The sequence below is a fragment of the Oratosquilla oratoria genome, chromosome 7, assembly GCF_046742065.1.
Source record: "Oratosquilla oratoria isolate Oo_2021 chromosome 7, ASM4674206v1, whole genome shotgun sequence".
In the NCBI taxonomy this organism is placed as follows: Eukaryota; Metazoa; Arthropoda; class Malacostraca; order Stomatopoda; family Squillidae; genus Oratosquilla; species Oratosquilla oratoria.
The window spans coordinates 7,256,771-7,277,685 of record NC_134783.1 but is presented as its reverse complement, the minus strand read 5'-3'; the positions used below and the strand labels follow the sequence as shown (position 1 = coordinate 7,277,685).

The window sequence follows — 20,915 nt, the reverse complement described above, 5'->3', positions numbered from 1 at the left end:
AAACAAAGGTAATTGATTTAATTAGGAGCTTAACCACTTCAGTACGAGTCAAATTCTCATGCACAGCATTGGCTGCCATATGTACTACTTGTCCCAGAATCCCTAGACAGTGGAAGAAGCAAAGGTGTATACCAGTTTGAGAATTTCTCACACATAGGAAATTAGAGAAAGGAGATAGCTACAGTTGGGAACTAAAGTCTTGGAAACTTTGGGGACAAGCCGGGACCATTGAACACCCCTTCAATATGAACATGTAATTTCAAAGGACCAGAGAAGTAATATTTCTCAAAGAGGGAGGGATGTACAGGTAGTTGTCGACTTACAACCGGGTTAGGTTCTGATTGACCAGTCATAAGTCGATTTGGTTGTAAGTCAGTCTTTGTTCTAAATACAGTATATGGGTTGAAATGTTACAATTATCCATCATGCCCCAGAGAAGAACCCCTCACCATAATTCAAGGCATTCATATCCCAGTTGCTGGGATACATAGAGTACAGCTACTTTGGCTTATTTCATTTTAAGGGTCTAAACGACCTCATCTACAGCTTTGACTTCCATTGGGGCATGTAAGGCAGTTATCCTTTACTCATTGCGCTGCAGTTCAATGGCTCCCATTCAGCCAATTGACATGCACAACGCGAGCTCAGCCAGGATGAGCTAGGCTGCTTACCTGAAAGTAGCAACCATGAGTTATGGGTCAGAGCAACAACAACAACAACAACCAATGCACAGGATGCGAGCTGGCTTGGCTGTCTTGAGCCATCTCACTGGTAAGGCCCAACAAAACCTGTCAAAAGCACAGGTCGCCTCGGAACCCAACGAACATCATCACTTCCAGAAGCCGTGTCCCTCGCTACCCACAAAGCCACAGTCATTATCTTAGAACCTCTCCTAGCTGCCCGGTGCATGGGCAGTGACCTCAATCATCGTCTATCTTTGTGCACATGGAGCCAGAACTCACTCCCCACCCGGCGCCAAACACCTTACGAATCGCTACAGTCAAGCCATGGTCCCGTGGGCCGTGCCTTGAGAAAGAAATAAAGTGAAACCCCACTCTTCCCTGTAGATAAAACACACGATCTTCCAATGTCTACCCTCTGGACAGCCCATACCCAGCATCCATCGATCCTGACAAAGACTGATTTGGTGCGCCACATGAGTGTGGGGTCGTAATTAGTGGTGGGAAACATTTTTTTTTTGTGAGTGGTATTATGCCATGCCATTGGAACTAGTTCATTTTTTTAAGTGCATGATAACAACTCGGACAAACTGGTTGTAAATCGATGACTATCTGTACATGTTGAGCAACCATGATGACATTACACAACCCTAGTGCAGCCCCACCTTCATTTCAAACTTCCTTTCCTACCCTAATACAAGACCACCCTGAACAGCCTCCCCCCCTATTCCATACATGTACATACATAAACTAGAGGTGATACAGAGGAAAACTATGCTGATTCCTTGCATGAGAAATTGATTTTTGAAGAAAGACTAAACAAAATTAATCTGACCACACTGGAAGAGAGATGGGTGTGTGGGAGATTTGATCATGATGTACATATAAGTGAGGAGTTTCATAAGAAAAATATCTTACCAAGGGATGAGAGACATGGTTACAAAATAAAGGAGACAACATGTAACTGAGAGAAATAAAGTTTTCAGTGTAGGTGTATGGAGCCTTGGAATGGCTTGTGATAAAACTATGTTCAACAAAACTAAGTACAGTATACTTTTTTACAGTTTGGCAAGCGAGAGTAATGCCTGCTGACCAGATGGTCATAAAGTTGATCAGTCATAAGTCACATAGGTCATAAGTCAACTACTACCTGTACTATGTAAAACATGAAATGAAAAAGTGTAAATATCTGTGTGAATTGTTCACAATGTGAAGCACAGACCCTAACTTAATTTTTGGACCTTAAATGAGCAGAGCTCACAATACACATAGAAGTATTATACAGTATTTGAGATTTTTTTTTTTTTTGTAGAAAGAAAGTCAACAAATATTTGAAATGCTTTCAAACATTTATTGTAATTGAGGTGTCTCCACAAATGAAATATTGAAGTAACATGATCAATTGGGAAAATTTTCCCACAAGCACTTGTTGTCTTAATAAATTGGCAATAATTTCTAAACCCATGATGATATACATATACATAATTGGAGACATCCGTCCTAAACTGACCCTGCACACTCTAATACCGTATTTTCCGGCTTAAAATGCACATCGGGTTATAATGCGCACCCATGCACTTCGTTATCTCAGTACACAGATAGCGCGCACCGACGTATAACGCGCATGCCCGATCGCATTTGTCTATAACGCAGTTTTACCTCGGTATTTATATCATGTGAATGAGGTTACATGGAGAAGTATTTTTCATTGGCTAGAGCCACCGCTGGGAAATCTGTTGATTTGTCACTAAATTAAGTGTCAGTTTAGGCATCAATCAGGACACAACTAAGAAAAAGTCGGAACTACATGTACCGGTATATGACTCATGTTGTGCGTTGGTCCCTTATTACTTTGTAGCTTAAATAGTTTGTTGGACATATGATCTAAAAAAGTTTATTGAAAGTAAAATATACAGAAAAAATTTGGGATTTTTACAGAAAATTTTCATTTTATATCTTGAGGAAATAATTCGTCTTTACCATTTTTTTTTATTTAATACTGAAACAAACTACAGACTGTTTCGTTTTAGCTTTGAACCTGCAACGACAGTGGTGTAATAGGACAGTCTCTCATCGAGGTGCCGTTTAGTTAATATAACTCCCGAAAGAGGGTGTTGTAGTCAGGTGTTTGACACGAGTTTATGAACGGCTGCAACGGAATTTGTACCATACCTAAAGTGAAGCAACAAAGCCAACATAAAAATTCAAACTAAGATGTTGTGAACATGGGCAAATATCATGAATATTGATCATGTTTCATGGTGTTTAGGCCTATTTAAACATGAAAAATAAGATTCGATAGATACCTACCTATACCAAATATTTATATACGGTAGCCCATGCTGGCGTATTCTTTCATGTCACCATGGCTGTTCTTCTTGTTCTCACTGAACGTCACGGAGAAATGTGCCTCCCGACTTTGTGACGGCCAACATCGTCACGTTGTGAAAAAAATTACACAGCCGCAGAATTTTTATCGTAGGCCGTAGATAATGCGCACCCCCCATTTTTAGGCCCTTCCAACGGAAAAAAGTCGCGCACTATACGCCGGAAAATACAATCCCTAAAACTAGAATGATACATCTACTTCATCAACATTTCTTTATTCCTCCTGGTGATGTCGCACTGGTTTGGTAGAATCTTCTGAACTGGATGCTGTTAACATTCATGGATTTGAAGACTGCTTCATCTAGGGTGGAGGGACCCAAGCTATAACCCTCAGGTACTACATTGAAATTCAGGCAGGGTTTTTGGAGATCATCATTTCACTCATTCAACAGTTTATCCATATATTGTGTACACTTTTTAGAAGCAAATTTCCTGGGCACACGGGCCCCACTACACTGAGTCACTGGTGTATGATTAACAATGGCCAGTGACTAGATCCTCATGTTAGTCTCTTAGATAATTCACGGAGTTCACATTATATCAACAGGTAGATCCTCAGGGGATGTGTCTCGCTTGAAGGTTAAGTGGCTACTAACTGATGCAATGATGGGCATAGTGCCACCACAGCGTGATGTGGTGTTTTTTCATGTGCAAATTCTCCCATTGTTAATTTGCTTGAGGAATGTAATATGATATCGGGGCAGGAGTCGATACATTTTAGGAGTCTTGTGAGATAATTACTATTTATAAGAAAGGGACAGATGACCCTAAATAACCTAATTTGAGTTAGATAAAAATAAGAAGTGGCAAGTGCACAGGTGTATAAAATGTAGCAGGCTCTCCAACAAGAACAATAAAGATTAAAACATATAGTGATACATAGGCAAAAAAGCATTAAATGTAAAACAGAAAATGTAAAGACACAATAATAATAACATAGTGAATAAACTGAAGTCAATAAATTGAGACCTTTTAAAACCATAGGACTTGATGACTCTCAGTACAAGTGGCTTGCAAAGACAAAACTTCAAGTATGAGTGGTTGTTTGTGAAGACAAACTTTGTATGACAAGGTGAGAGGATTCCTGACTGAAATCAAGGATACTTAGACTCAGTAAGACACTGTCGACCAATTGGCACAAAATTCTGAAAACAAAATGCTGTGGGGAATGGGACTCATGAACTTTTAACTTGCTTAAGAAGGGAACAAAAGTATAAGGAAGTAATCACTGGATGCTTTAAGACTTCCAATGAGAGAAGGAAAAAGTGATAGCTGAAGGGCCACCTTCAGGGCCAAAAAGAAAGGGGTGCTTACTAGACTGCATATGAAGGAGAGGTCAAAGCCCTAAAAGAAAATGGGAAAACACTAGGTAGTGTGTCATAACACTGAAGTTTTAACACTCCTCGCATTATAAAATATAAAATCACTTCTGTATTACTTGTTCTCTTTTACTCTGAGTAATAATAAACACATAAAATGTGATCAAACCAGTTCACAGAATCTGGGGGTAACTCGTGTACAACTACAAAAAATATATATAATCAAGACATTGATGCCAGCATCCTTATGTACCCACTCACACCTCATGATACCTATGTAGGTGTCATTGTACCGAAGTGGTTAAGCATAAAAAATGTGTGCAGTTGACGGATATATAAATATGGCACTCATGTGTTATTTATATGAAAAATACAAGCATAAGCAAATTTTTTTTACTGATTCAAATAGCCAAAGCCTGTGCTTTCATTTGTCTCATCTATTTATATATATATATATATATATATATATATATTATATATATATATATATTTTACTTTTTTTTTTTTTACTTTTTTATTATTATTATTATTATTAATATTATTATTATTATTATTATTATTATTATTACTATTATTATCATTATTATTATTTATGTCCCAGGGGTCTAATCTTGATCTCAAATGTTTACTAAAGTGGGATTTTTTTGTTTTGTTTTTTAACCTAGAGTTCTAAAATTCTGATATTTGGGTTCCTTGTCTTTTTCTGATTTTAAATATATATATATTTATAAAACTATGACTTTTATCACCCTAGTTATTGGTGGCCAAATGCTAGTCACCTCTATTTTTGAAGTCATATCTCCTAAATGGTTGTTTGGATTGACCTTAAAATCTAAGGAATATGTTTAAGGCCCTAAAACTACCTATAAACCAAATTTCAGCAAAATCAGAGAGATAAGGGTATTGATTTGAATTTTTTGTGATGCCAAGTACTTCTGATCTGTATCATCAATAAATGAACACTTTTTAAATATGAAAATTAAAATTTCAGATACATGGCCTTGAGTCATCCTTTAAGCAGATGAGCCAAGTTCTTCCTGCTGTGGTGCGCTGGGAAATTGCATTAGATACACTGGAGCAGTATATGCAACCGATCCATACACTCTACCACCGTTTGAAGATTTACCAAGAGAGAAGGGATGAGGTAATTTTACTTTAATTCTTTTTATCGAATCAACTCCTAAAGGTTCTGGAAAACATATTAAAGACTCATTGACAGGTTAACTCAAATAATGTGGTAATTATCTTTTTTTTCTGGTAACTTAGTAATTTTATTCAAATAAGTAAGTCCTGCATTTTTTTAACCTCTTCAATATGAGTCAAATATTTGTGTACACATCAGGTTGCCTGATGTATGATGATGCATCACAATATGTGCATTACATGATATGAAGTTACTACTGTTATACTCATTCTCTTTCACCCTGAATAAATATAACATCACAGAAAATATGATCAACCCTATTCACAGAATATGGGAGTCACTCAGTTACAACTATAAAATAAATATAATCAAGAAGCCAATGCCAGCACCTCTGTATACTCCACTCACAGCTCATAACACATACCGTATTTTTCGGACCATAAGGCGCGGGCAAAATCCTTAAAATCGGCCAAAATCGGGTGGTGCGCCTTATCGTGCGGTGCGCCTTATGTGTGGCTTCAGTGCAAAAAAAAAAATGCCTCGGATAGTGACGTACTATTTTGACACGTTTCGTAGCTAGCCTGACGACGGCGACAGTGCATAGGCTTAACAAAAGTTACAACCAAGTTATAACCAAGGTGCATGTATCTTGACAAGAAAATTGCAAAAACTTCGACAGTTTTCGGGTCCATGCCACCGCATTCATTCACGCTCTCATGGCTATGACATGATAGCGTCCACAACACAGACAGCCATTTTGCATTGGTCTAGTCTCACTTCACTCAGACTGTAGTCATTTGGGTATTTTTATAGTTTCGATCATGGGCGCAATATAGCAATATAAGATTAATTATTAATTTTGTAAATTAAAATGTATCAACGTAATATGCTAATGAAAGAAGTCGGTAGCATAGGATCGGGACGCCAACGTCGCTCACGACGACGTCAACGAGGACGAGCCGGATGACATTTAATTTGCAGGTAATTATTTATTAAACACAGGTTAGATTAGGTTAGACGAATTTATCACCCTTTCATTTCTTCGACGTCGGCATCTATCATAACAAACATGGCGTACCATTCGTCCGACACGACTTCGTTACTTACGGAATCCGTTTCAGCATTTTTTTTTTATTATTATTTCCGCTCACAAAATTGCATATTACGTTCATACATTATAATTTACAAAATTAATAATTAATTTTCTATTGCTATATTGCGCCCATGGTCGAAACTAAAAATTTACCTTCATTTGTAATCTTGTGTTTTTAAGTGAATAGAGAATTCCAGGAATAAACTGCTACTGTTGGTTTTATTCCCCACAATTCCCGTAACATGTTTGTTGTTTTATAGGGGTATTGGCAGGGCAGACCGTCCATGGAGGTGGTCTGATTTCACTGACCAAAATAAAAAAATATATCATTTATTTTTGTAATTTTGCTAAATCCCAACCGATTTTTCTCATTCAACAACGAAAATGTTCAGTTCTGAATGCACTCACATTTGCATGATTATCCGATGACGAGACAAGGTTAGCTAGGTCAACATGAAAATGGAATTCCTGATATTTGAGCTGAAGTAGTTCTCATGGGATGCAGGAAGTCGCTATGAGTACAATGGAATTTGAATTATCCATCTAGCTGTCCTAGTTCTCTAGATATTGCATTTTGAAGGGAAAATCGGGCCGAAACGTGCGGACTGACTAATCGCCGATCAAACGTAAACAATGACGGTTTTTACCGACAGGCACAATTTTATATAAGAATTTAGCATATGGTTGCATTATTTGACCTATTTTCTTTAGAATGTGTTTTTTCCATGTAATTTAATCAAAGAATTACGTTTTTATCCTATGTAAAATTACCCACCACAGCTACGAATACCGTCAAATTACATGAAAATCACACAATTTAAAGAAAATAGTTTGAATAATTCAACTATATGCAATCTATTACACTAGTAACACAACAGTAACAAACTTAATAGTGTAGCTTGATCCATACCACCAATGATCATAGATAGCGGGCAGGACGAATCGTAGCTGTGGTCCGTAATATTACGGAGGATAAAAACGTAACTTCTCTTTGATCATATTACATGAAAATCACACATTTTAAAGAAAATAGTTCAAATAATTCAACTATAAGTCTATTACACTAATAACATAATAGTAAGAAACTTAATAGAGTGCAGTTTGATTCATACCACCAGTGATCATAGATAAGATGGCGGGATGGACGTTGATGTTGTTGTTATCCGATAATCCGACCCGATAGAAAAAAAAAATAATAATAATAATAATAATTAGTACCACCGATTTCTCAGCTCTTCCGTAACACGCTGCCTTTATTTTGGTATTAGAATAATCCGCGAGACTAGTAGTTTTCGTTCATTTTGGTCAGTTGCCAATACACTGAATTTATTTAGCTCATTTTTTACACTGAAACATAAACCAATTTTCGATTTACTGCTGAATGCAAGCCGCCATGTTTAACTTATGTTTTTATGTACCGACATGTAACTGATGATGTAATTGTTTGAAATTTACTACGATCGTAGTAAATACATTCGCATAACATTTGCATGAATGAAATTTCCCGCGGTATTTAAATTTGGCCGTTTGCATGGCTTGCGCATAAAATGACGCGCTATTGTGCTCGTCATCGACGGTGGCGCCTCTGGTGGTGTTTGACCTACCTAACCAGGTGCGCCTTATGGTCAGGTGCGCCTTATGTAAGGACGGGGAATAGCAAATTACAGGTGTGCCTTATGGTACGAAGCGCCTTATAGTCCGAAAAATACGGTACATAGGTGTCATCATATTCAAGAGGTTAATGGTCAAAAGTCACCTAATTTAACCCGCAATTTCATTCACTGGCAGCAAATATTTTCTTTAACACTAAACAAACCATCAAACATCTAGATACATGCAACATTTCATAACACTTCCCTCAACTCTAGTCACACCTTGTTACATTATATGAGCACAACCCACTGAAAAAACAACATACTACTCATAATCAAACCTACCACCTTCATTATAATATGTACACATAAAAACGTCCATACCTAATCACATGACAAGTTCTTCAAGACAAACCATCAAACTCAATACTCCATAAATACCCCCTATCAGTCCCACATAAAAAAAATCCTAAACAGAAAGAACCACACTGGCATGATTGTATTCAGTATTAGCAAAGAATAGGCCTCACCAATGAACCAAACTGCCTTAAATCCAAAGATCACTGCCCCACACTATCCCAAGACAACATTATTTCTTCCTTGAATAACCTATGGGCCTGTCCTATGGCCATTCCCAGTTACCTTGTAGTCATGCATTTACCTAATTGTAGTATACAGGAAAAGGAGCAATGCTCATTGGGTCCCATCTCCAGTTCTCTAATTATTTATCCTACCTAGCCTCAAGTTCATGTATGGCTCTAGCCTTGATTTCCAATTATATTTAGATTGCATGTGTCCCCATGCAGGAGAGACTTGGGGTAATATTGATTGATGAATATTTGTTTAACAAACAAATACATACATACATACATACATATACCAAGGTTTTTTTCCCCCTTACAAGGGAGGTAGCCAAAAAGAAAAAGGCATAAAATCATTCCCAACCATTCCATCCCTAAATACACTCCACTCCCCTCCACCCTCCCTCTTATCTTAGCACCTCCTTCATATACAAGAACTTCTTATAAATACGTACTAAGTAATAATATGGTATATTGTTTATGAGAGTCAGTTGCTCAAAGGATAGTATGGAAAAATTAATGCACCCTGCCTCTTCTGACAAGATGCACATACATATAGGCCACAACTCTTACAAGGGGTGGCCATATCAAAGCACACATCTCCACCCAAAGACACTCACTCATCATTTCCCCATAGCCATACAATAGCCAGCAACAGTTTTCATGCCCTTCCAGTGATCTCTCTGGGAGGGCATGTTACAATAGTGGTCCATTTCTGTGTCACTGGATAGGTGGAAGGGAGCAGTCACTAGTTGTCAACTCTTACATGAAGAAGTACGTACAGACATATACCAAAGGTTTTTTCCCTTACAAGGGAGGAAGCCAAAGTCAAAGGCATAAATCCACTCCCACCCATTTCATCACCACATACTCCACTCCAATTCACTACCCCTCCCTCCCTCTTTTCTTGGCTCCTCCTGGATAACAGGTCATCCCTGCATCTCACCACAGCAAGGCCACTTCATTTGATCAGCAACCCCCCTCTCCATCCCCTCATGAAGAAAAAGAGAAGATGGGGAGAAATTCCTTTGGGCTGCATCAAAATATTATTCACACAAACTCCTTAACCCTCCCCATCCCTGACCCACTCCTTTCCATGCATCACAGCATCATCCATACACAACCACCCTCCACTCACCTCTATCTTCTGTCTTCTCCTTTCCTTCCTCAACAGACATCCCCCTCTTTCCCAATGCCCCTTTTACCCCATCCATCCATCTCAGCCTTGGTCACCCCCTCATGTTCACTCCTTCCAACTTTGCCTTTCACACTTCTTTTATTATTCTGTCTTCACTTATTCTTTCCATGTGTCCAAACCATCCCAATACTCTTTCATCAAGTTCAAGTTGATTATAGGTATCCATCTGTTACTTCTTGTTACCTCCTGCAGGAGACCCATATCCCCCAGGAAACTAGACATGGCCACTTGTACAGTCCATTAGCCATTCAATAAATAGATTCTGAACTGATGTTTGGAGTGAGTGAGTGATAGGTAATGTAGTATTAGGTGCTATGTTCATTCAGCATGGTAGTTTTATCTAAAGGTAGTAATAGAAAGGGATTAGTTACCAGTTGTCAGCCCTCATTGTGATTAAGGTGTAGGAAAAATTGTCAAAGCTGACAGTGATCTTGAGCCCAGTACTAAGACAGAGTATCAACCACTCAGAGTTGCACCTCCTAATTGAAGTGAAGATGAGCAGTAGGGAAAACTTTGGTACCCATCTTGCTAGACCAACTCGTGCATGAATCCATCATCACTATTCCTACACTATAATCTGAAATGACAAGTTAAATTTTCATTATTCCTACATATTGCACAAATAGCTCATATACCAACAACAATCACAACTTACCTATGATTTAAATGTCAAGATACTGTATGCAAAAAAAGTAATTATAATAGTATTTAATTTTCCTTCTTTATTTTCTACTGCAGGTTGAAGATCATACATTAATGGATTTTGCAGAAAACATTGTTTCTCATAATCCAGACTCAATACAATCTCTTATGGCCAAAATACATCATATGGTCACACCTCAATCTATATTCCAATTGCATGTACCAGTAAGTATTTTGGTTGGTAATACAATTAAATATTTTATTAGTATGTATGTGTGTATGTATTTTGTGTGAATGCATGTGTATTTACCCCCGTCTGAGGTATTGGCTGCATGTTATTGTGGCAAAGTAGCATGCAGTTGATACTTTAGGGTCTATATGGGGTGCCCCTACATACCAGAGCCACATCATTTCATCTATGATAGAGGACTCTGTTCACAGAGAAATGATGACACTTTTATTATACTGCAACTGTCCCTCCATTATGCTGCCCCCAACCCCTTGTTACTGTCCTGTACCATTTCTCTGAATATTTATTTCCTTTTTTTTGCCTACCCTCTGGTGGGGGGGGATACAATGCTGCCACCAAGTCTTCCCACTTGAATCATAAGAGGTGAGAAAAACGGAACGGGGATTAGGACTAGGCATCCTTCTCCCTGTAGCCCCACAGGGGACATTCCTAAAAAAAAAAAACCTAAAGGCATAAGAGGGTCTAGGAGTTTTCCAACCAGTACCCTAAGGTTTGGGTCTTTTAATCTGCGTGGATGTAGTACAGATGATAGTAAAAGGGAAGAGATAGGTAGTATGTTTGTGAGAAGAAAGATGGATGTGTTGGCTTTGAGTGAAACTAAGTTGAGAGAGAGGGGTGAGTGTGAGTGTGGGAGTATAGTTGGGAGGTACTCAGGAGTGAAGAGATGGTGAGGGAGAGAAGGGGTGGCTATACTAGTAAGTGAAGAAATAGGTAAGCATGTATTGGAGTGGAAAGAGGTTTCTTCAAGGTTAATGTGGATGAAGGTGAAGCTGGGAAAGGAGATGTGGGTTTTTGTAAGTGCATATGGGCCTGGTAGTGAGAAGAGTGTAGAAGAAAGGAAGGCTTTTTGGATAGATTTAAATGAGTGCATAGAGGGATTAGGGAGAAATGTCAATGTAATACTATTGAAAGACCTTAATGCTAGGGTAGGAAATGAACCAATAAACGGAGTGGTTGGGAGATGTGGAGTTCCAGGAAAGAATTGTAGTGGGGAATTGATAATGGAAATGTGTCTAGAGAGTTGATGATAGCAAATACAGTGTTTAGGAAGAAAGTCAAGTATAAGTACACATGGGAGAGGGTGGTGGATGGAAGGGTGGTAGATAGAACATTAATGGACTATGTAGTGGTAGATAGGAGTATAATAGGAAGAGTTAAGGATGTACATGTTCTAAGGGGAGAGAATGGGGGAATATCAGATCATTTTCTGGTGGAAGGTAAGTTGAGAGTGGAGGATAGATGGAGAAAGAGGAAAAATACAAAAGGTAGGGAGGTGCTTAGAGTGAACTGCTTAAATGAGAAAGAAAAGGAGAAGGAGTACAAGAAGCTGAGTGAGTGACTCATCTTTATATCTCTCAGCATCTAGTTTGTTCTTAAATTCTTGTATGGTTTTTGCACATACTATTTTTTCATCCAATTTGTTCCAGACATCTATCACTCTGTGTAAAAAATACTCTTTTTCAGATCTCTTCTATAACTATCTTTTTTGAGTTTCTTTTGATGTCCTCTTGTTTTTCTTCTGTCCCACTTTAATAAATCTTCTCTGTCAAGGACTTCCATACCTTAAATTATTCTGTAAATGACCAGTAGATCTCCTCTTTCTCTTTGTTCCAGGGTTCTTAGTTCCAATTTGGAAATCTTTGTTTGTATGTCAATTTTGAAAGTGTTAGTGCCATCTTTGTCATTGCTCTTTGGATTCTTTGTACATACATATACCAGAGACCCTTTCCCCCTTACATGGGAGGTAGCCAAAAAACAAAGGCATAGAAACCACTCCCATCCATTCCATCCCTTACATACTCCACTCCCCTCTACCCTCTTCCCTCCCTCTTATCTTGGCACCTCCTGGATGATGAGTTATCCCTGCATCTTCTCCACTGCCCTGGGTCAGAAGCAGTGTCACAAGACACAGCTTCATTAAATCGGCGACCCCCCTCTCCATCCCCTCATGCAGAAAAGATGATGGAGAGAAATCCCTTCGGCCTGCATCAATTTATTTCTCACACATACTCCCTCACCCCCCATCCCCCACCCACTCCCCCTCATGCATTACAGCATCATCCATACACAACCATTCTCCATTCACCCCTATCTTCTGTCTCTCCCATCCTTCCTCAACAGACATTCCACTCTTTCCCAAAGCCCCTTTTACCCCATCCATCCATCTCACCCTAGGTCAACCCCTCATGTTCACTTCTTCCACCTCTGCCTCCATACCTCTTTTACTAATCTTTCTTCACTCATTATTTCCATGTGTCCAAACCATCCCAATACTCTTTCATCAACCCTATCTCCCAACTTCCTTTCCACCCCAGTTCTCCTCCTCACCTCCTCATTTCTCCCCTATCATACTTGTCAGGCATTTCATCTCAAACACATTCAAACTTCTCTTCCTTTCTTATGTTCCATGTTTCTGTCTCATACAGTGATGTCAGCACAATCACTCATACAATCTCATCTTAGCATTCATTCCCAAATATCTATTTCTCGTTACACTTTTTAATCCACCAAGGCATTTACTCACTTCTCTCAATCTACATTCTACCTCCACCCCCACTCCTCCCTTTCCTGCCACATTCACACCCAAATATCTAAAACTATCCATTTCCTCCAGTCTCTCTCCCTTAATACTCACTTTCAATCTTCTGCCAATTTCTCCCCTTGTACATCTCATCACCTTACTTTTACCCACATTTATCTTCAACTTCCTTCTTTCACACACCTTCCCAAATTCTGCCACTAACTTCCTCAATCCCTCCTCTGATCCTGCTACAATTGCAGTGTCATCAGCAAACAACAACTGGCTTATCTCCCACTTTTCTCCATTTTCTTTAACCATCTCCAATCCCTGACCCACTACCCTTGCATTCACCTCTTGCACCACCCCATCCATGTATAAATTGAACAGCCAGGGTGACATAACACATCCCTGATGAAGTCCCACCTTTATCTCAAACCACTCACTCTCTCCATTTCAAGCTCTACTACTCTCGTAAAAACTCATGATTGCTCCTAACAGCTTTCCTCCTATCCCATATATCTACAATACCTCCCACAATGCCTTCCTGTCTTCCCCGTCATAAGCCTTTTCCAAATCTATAAAAGCCCAAAAAATCCTTACCTTTTCCTATACCTTTTTCCCATATTTCTTACCACAAAAATTTGATCTCCAGAAACCTACCTGTCCTAAACCCACACTCTTCCTCACCAATTACTCCTTCTGTTCCTCTCCAAATCCTCTTAATCAAGACCCTCCCATAAGCTTTCCCAACTACACTTAACAAGCTGATCCCTCTGAAACTACTACACTCACACTTGACCCCTTTTCCCTTGTAAAGTGGAACTATACAGGCACTCCTCCAGTCCTCTGGCACTTTACCCTCTCTTAAACAAACATTAAATAACCTCACTAGCCAGTCCACCATCCAACCCAGTTGCCTTACCTGCTCTCATCATCTTAACAACTGCCTTCAATTCATCCTTCCTTATTTCTCCTCCATTTTCCTCACTGCTCATGGTCATTTTCTTAGCATTTCCCACTGCAACTACCTTTCCCTCCCTATCCTCCTTCACATTTAGCAACTCCCTAAAATATTCTGCCCACTTTCCTCTCACTGCCTTCTCTTCCATTATCATCTCTCCATCTGCACCTTTTACCATTTCTTCTCTACTTGATTCGTCTCCTCTTCCTCTCTTAATTTCTTTCCAAACATCTTTTTATTACTTTCAAAATCTTCTGTCATACTCTTACCCCATTTCTCATCTGCTCTCCTCTTTGCCTCCTTTATCTTATGCTTTACTTCTCTTCTCTTTACTTTGTACCTCTCATATGATTCCCTTGTCCTAATTTTTAACCAATCTTTGAAAGCCTGCTTCTTCTCTTCTATCCCCTTCTTTGCTTCCTCATCCCACCACTCACTACCCTTCCTTCTATTTCCTTCCATCCTCCTTGTTGCATACACCATCTTTGCACACGTTATGACTCCTTCCTTGAACCATCCCCATTCCTCCTCTACTCCTAGTTCTACTCTATCCTTCAATCCCTCCCACTCCTCTCTCAGCTTCTTCTTATGCTCCTCCTTTTCTTTCTCATTTAAGCAGTTCATTCTAAGTACCTCCCTACCTTCTGCCCTTTTCCTCTTTCTCCATCTATCCTCTACTCTCAACTTACCTTCCACCAGAAAATGATCTGATATTCCCCCACTCTCTCTCCTTAGAACAGCATTTCTTAACCTGGGGTGCTAGCACCCCCAGGGGGTGCTGAAATCAATTTCAGAGGGTGCTGGGGAAGGTCACATACATCTTTACTCTATCTTTATAGTAACCAGGTGTTAGCCAATGGTAGGGGGTGCTGGACTGTTTAGGCCTGACCAAAAGGGGTGCTGAGGTCAAAAAAGTTTAAGAAATGCTGCCTTAGAACATGTACATCTTTAACTTTTCCTACCATAATCCAGGTTACCACTATATAATCCATTAATGTTCTATCTATCACCCTTCCATCCACCACCCTCTCCCATGTGTACTTATGTTTAACTTTCTTCCTGAACACTGTATTTGCTATCATCAATTCTCTTTCAAGACACAATTTCACCATGAACTCTCCACTTTAATTTTTTCCTGGCACCCCATACTTCCCAATCACTCCATCTATTGGTTCATTTTCTCTCCTAGCATTAACCACTTCCATACGGTGATGCCTACGTAGGTGGCATGAGGAGCAAGTGGGTACTCGATGATGCCGACGTCGCCATCTTGATTATATTTATTGTAGTCGTACCTACGTAATTTTCATTCTCTCTAAACTGGCTTCATCAATTTTCTATGGTTATCAAAATACACGGGTGAAAGAGAACGGAAAATTGAGCACTGACTTTATTTTTTATAATGCAATTATTATGACGCAACATTGCACGTCGGGCAGCTAATGCTGCCAGACATGCGATGTGCCCCGGAGTGAGGAGGTTAAGGTCCCCCAATACAACTACATTGACATTTCTCCCTAATCCCTCTATGCACTCAATTAAATCCAACCAAAAAAGCATACCTTTCTTCTACACTCTTCTCACTACCAGGCCCATATGCACTTACAAAAACCCATATCTTCCTTCCCAGCTTCACCTTCATCCACATTAACCCTGAAGAAACCTCCTTCCACTCCACTACACACTTACCTATCTCTTCACGCCTGAGAACCTCCCAACTACACTCCCAAACTCACACTCGCCCCCTCCCTTTCAACTTAGTTTCACTCAAAGCCAACACATCCATCTTTCTTCTCACAAACATACTACCTATCTTTTCCCATTTACTCTCATCTGTACCACATCCACACACATTAAAAGACCCAAACCTTAGGGTGCTGGTTGGAAAACTAAACCCTCTTATGCCTTTACTTTTTGTAGGAATGTCCCTTATGGAGCTACAGGTAGCAGGATTTTTAGTCCTATCCTTGTCCCATTTTTTGTCACCTCATACAACTCAAGTGGGAATACTTGGTAGCAGCATTCTTTTCCCCCACCACAAGGTTAGGCAAAAAAAGGAAATGAATATCAGAGAAATGGTACAGGACAGTAACAAGGGGTCAGGGGACAGCATAATGGAGGGACAGTCGCAATATAATAAAAGTGTCATCATTTCTCCGTGAAAAGAGACTTCCACTATTACAGACAAAATGATGTGTGGCTCTGGTCTGTAGGGGCACCCCATATAGACCATAAAGTATCAACTGCATGCTACTTTGCCACAATAACATGCAGCCAATACCCCAGATGGGATTCTTTCTAATTTCTTTATATTCTTTTTTGTGTTGGGTGCCCATAGTGTTGCAGCACACTCCAGTCTTGGTTTTAGTGTGACTAATATTTTCATTACCATTTCCCCATCCATATAGTTAAAGGCCACCTTTATTATTCTTAGTAAATTGTAGGTTTCTCTGATTATATTGTTTATATGCTTGTCTGGTGACATGTCTTTGCTAATAATTACTCCTAGGTCCTATACCGAGCTAACTTTTTTTACTTCTTTAGTATCAACCTTATATTGCCCTAATATTTTATTTTTACTTTTTCCAAACTCCATTATACTACATTTCTTGATATTGAAGTTCACTTCCCACTTCTGGCTCCATTTCCAGATTTTGTCAAGATCTCTCTGAAGTGCTTCACAGTCTTTCTCTGTACTTATTTTCTTTAGTAGTTTGGCATCATCTGCAAAGAAGTTTATATAACATTCAACACCTTCATCCATGTCATTTATATATATGGCAAACATTATCGGAGCTAGTACAGAACGTTGCGGGACTCCACTTATCATTTCTTCCCAGGTTGAGTTTTACTACCCTTATTTTTCTCTCATTCAAGAAATCTTCCATCCATTTCATTAATTTTCCTTGTACACCTCCTGTTGTTTCAAGTTTTCGTATTAGTATTTTGTGTGGTACTTAATCAAATGCCTTTTGTAAATCTAGAAAAGCACAATCCACCCATCCATCCCTTTCTTGTATTATGTCTATTAGCCTTGAATAAAAACAAACCAAGTCGGTGGCACAAGATCTTTCTTGTCTAAAGCCAAATTGTTTTGGCTTCAGTATCTTATTTTCTTTCAGATGTTTAATCAATCTACTTTTGATAACTTTTTGATATATTTTAGCTATTGTGCTTGTAAGGGAGACTGACCTATAGTTTGTTGGGTGTTCCGTATCTCCTCCTTTATATATTGGTATAATATTGGCATTTCTCCAATCTTGCAATACTCTTCCTTCCTTGAGTGAGCAAACTATTATTTTATATATCTTATCCTCTAGCTCATCTATAGATTCTTTTAGTATCCAAGTTGCAATTGTGTCCAGACCATATTATTTTCTGACATCAAGATTTATTATTTGGTCCCTTATTTCTTTTTGTGTTACATTTATTTCTTTCATGGGGGGGATCTTTCTACCTTTTCTTTTTCCCAGTTATGTATTTACCCAGTTGTATTTACTTAGTTGTATTATACAGGAAGGGAGCTATGCTCGTGGTAACCCATCTTTGTATCTCTCAGCATCAAGTTTTTTCTTAAAATCTTGAATAGTGTTTGCACACACTGTCTCTTTGTCCAATTTGTTCTAAGTATCTATCACTCCATATGGGAAGCTATTTTTTTTCAGATCTCTTCTGTAATTATCTTTTTTTTTGTGTGTGTCCTCTTGTTTTTCCATTGGCCCATTTCAATAAGTCATTCTTATCTAAGATTTCCATTCCCTTCATAATTCTATAGATAGTAAATCTCCTCTTTCCCTTCTTTGTTACAGAGTTGGTATTTGGACACTCTTTGTTCATATGTCATTTTGGAAAGAGTTGGTGCCAGCTTTGTTGTTGCTCTTTCTATTCTTTCTACATACATATACCAAGGCTTTTTCCCCCTTACAAGGGAGGTAGCCAAAAAGGAAAAGGCATAAAATCATTCCCACCCATTACATCCCTGAATACACTCCACACCCCTCCACCCTCCCTCACCTCCTGGATGACGGGTCATCCCTGCACCTTGTCCACTGCCCTGGGTCAGAAGCACCATCACAAGACACAGCACATCCACAGCAAGGCCGCTTCATTAAATTGGCGACCCCCCCTCTCCGTCCCCCCATGCATAAAAGGAGAAGACATGGAGAAATCCCTTCAGGCTGCGTCAAATTTTGCTCACACATACTACCTCACCCCCCATCCCCCCACCCATTCCACCTCATGCATCACAACAACATCCATATACAATCATTCTCCATTCACCCCTGTCTTCTGTCCTCTCCCATACTTCCTCAACAGACATTCCCTTCTTCCCCAACGCCCCCTTCACCCCATCCATCCACCTCATCCTAGGACGTCCCCTCATGTTCACTCCCTCCACGTCTGCCTTCCATACCTCTTTTACTAATCTTTCTTCACTCATTCTTTCCATGTGTCCAAACCATCCTAATACTCTTACATCAACCCTATCTCCCAACTCCCTTTCCACCCCCATTCTTCTCCTCACCTCCTCATTTCTCACTCTATCTAGCATAGTAACCCCCATCATACTTCTCAGACACCTCATCTCAAACACATTCAAACTCCTTCTCTCTTCCTCTCTTATGTTCCATGTTTCTGCCCCATACAGTGCTGTTGGCACAATCACTCCTTCATACAGTCTCCTCTTAACATCCATTCCCAAATGTCTATTCCTCATTACACTCTTCAATCCACCAAGGCATTTACTCGCTTCTCTCAATCTACATTCTACCTCCACCTTCACTCCACCTTTTCCTACCACATTTGCACCCAAGTATCTAAAACTATCCACTTCCTCCAGTCGCTCTCCCTTAATGCTCACTTCCAGTCTACTGCCACTTTCACCCCTTGTACATCTCATCACCTTACTTTTACCCATATTTATCTTTAGCTTTCTTCTATCACATACTCTCCCAAACTCTGTCACCAACTTCCTCAATCCCTCCTCCAATCCTGCCACAAGCGCAGTGTCGTCCACAAACAACAGCTGGCTCACCTCCCACTTTTCTCCATTTTCTTTAACCATCTCCAATCCCTGACCCACTACCCTTGCATTTACCTCTCGCACTACCCCATCCATGTATAAGTTGAACAGCCAGGGCGACATAACGCATCCTTGACGAAGTCCCACCTTTACCTCGAACCACTCACTCTCTCCATTTCTAATCCTGACACAAGCTCTACTACTCTCATAAAAACTCTTGACAGCTCCTAGAAGCTTTCCTCCTATCCCATATATCTGCATAACCTCCCACAGTGCCTTTCTGTCTACCCTATTATAAGCCTTTTCCAGATCCATAAAAACCTCCTTGGGGATCGGTGCCATCTGCGTAGAGCTGATGGCCAGGGGTGGTTGCTGCTGATTGGCCCCCAACTCTTGGGGTTGGGGGGTGTAACACTTCACCCCATACCATACAACACATAATGGAAGACTGCATTATACACAATCATGCACGCAAACAACACAACATACACTCTATAAAGGATTTGTGGGAAAACACAGTTTCGGCTGTGGCCTTCCTTGGGGAGACGGGACTGCTCGGACAGACAGTCTAGGGAACGACAACAACAACAACAATCCATAAAAACCCAAAAAACATCCTTCCCCTTTCCTATAGCTTTCTCACATATTTGTCTTACCACAAAGGTCTGATCTACACAACCTCTACCCATCCTAAAACCACACTGTTCCCCACCAATTACTCCCTCTGTTCCTCTCCTAATCCTCTCAATCAAGATCCTCCCATAAGCCTTCCCAACTACACTTAACAAGCTAATCCCTCTGAAACTACTACATTCACACTTGTCCTCTTTTCCCTTGTAAAGTGGAACTATACAGGCACTCCTCCAGTCCTCCGGCACTCTACCCTCTCTCCAGCAAACATTAAATATCCTCACCAGCCAGTCCACCATCACTGTACCTCCTTTTTTTAGACATTCTGCATGGCATCCATCCAGACCAGGTACCTTACCTGCTTTCATCATCTTAACAACTGCCTTCACTTCATCCTTCCTTATTTCTCCTCCATTTTCCTCACTCATCACTGTCATTTTCTTAGCATTTCCCACTGCAACTATCTTTCCCTCCCTATCCTCCTTCACATCTAGCAACTCCCTAAAATATTCTGCCCATCTTCCCCTTACTGCCTTCTCTTCCATTATCATCTCTCCATCTGCACCTTATATCTTTTCTTCTCTACTTGATTCACCTCCTCTTCCTCTCTTAATTTCTTTCTAAAACATCTTTTTATTACTTTCAAAATTTTCTGTCATACTTCTTTATATTCTTTTTGGTACTGGGTGTCCATAGTGTTGCTGTGTACTCGAGTTTTGGTCATTTTCTATTATGAATACAGACTTAAAATGTTCATAACCTCTACCATTTCTACATCTTCTATATATTCCTTATTTCCTTGATGCAGTTTTACTATTTCTTGTTTATTTTTCAATTTACCATTCACATACCTATAGAATAATCTAGGTTGATCCTTACATTTATCTATTATG

At 39.6% G+C, this 20,915-nt stretch overlaps 1 protein-coding gene across 2 annotated transcripts in view; it reads left to right on the top strand.

Moving 5' to 3' along the window:
* The window catches only part of LOC143026977 (uncharacterized), an 86,815-nt gene that overhangs the window by 45,826 nt on the left and 20,074 nt on the right, over nucleotides 1-20,915 (top strand). For both annotated transcript variants that reach the window (XM_076187776.1, XM_076187775.1), the window contains exons 5-6: nucleotides 5,379-5,531; nucleotides 10,734-10,862. In XM_076187776.1, coding sequence (XP_076043891.1) covers nucleotides 5,379-5,531; nucleotides 10,734-10,862 — 282 coding nt within the window. The remainder of the gene's footprint in view (nucleotides 1-5,378; nucleotides 5,532-10,733; nucleotides 10,863-20,915) is intronic.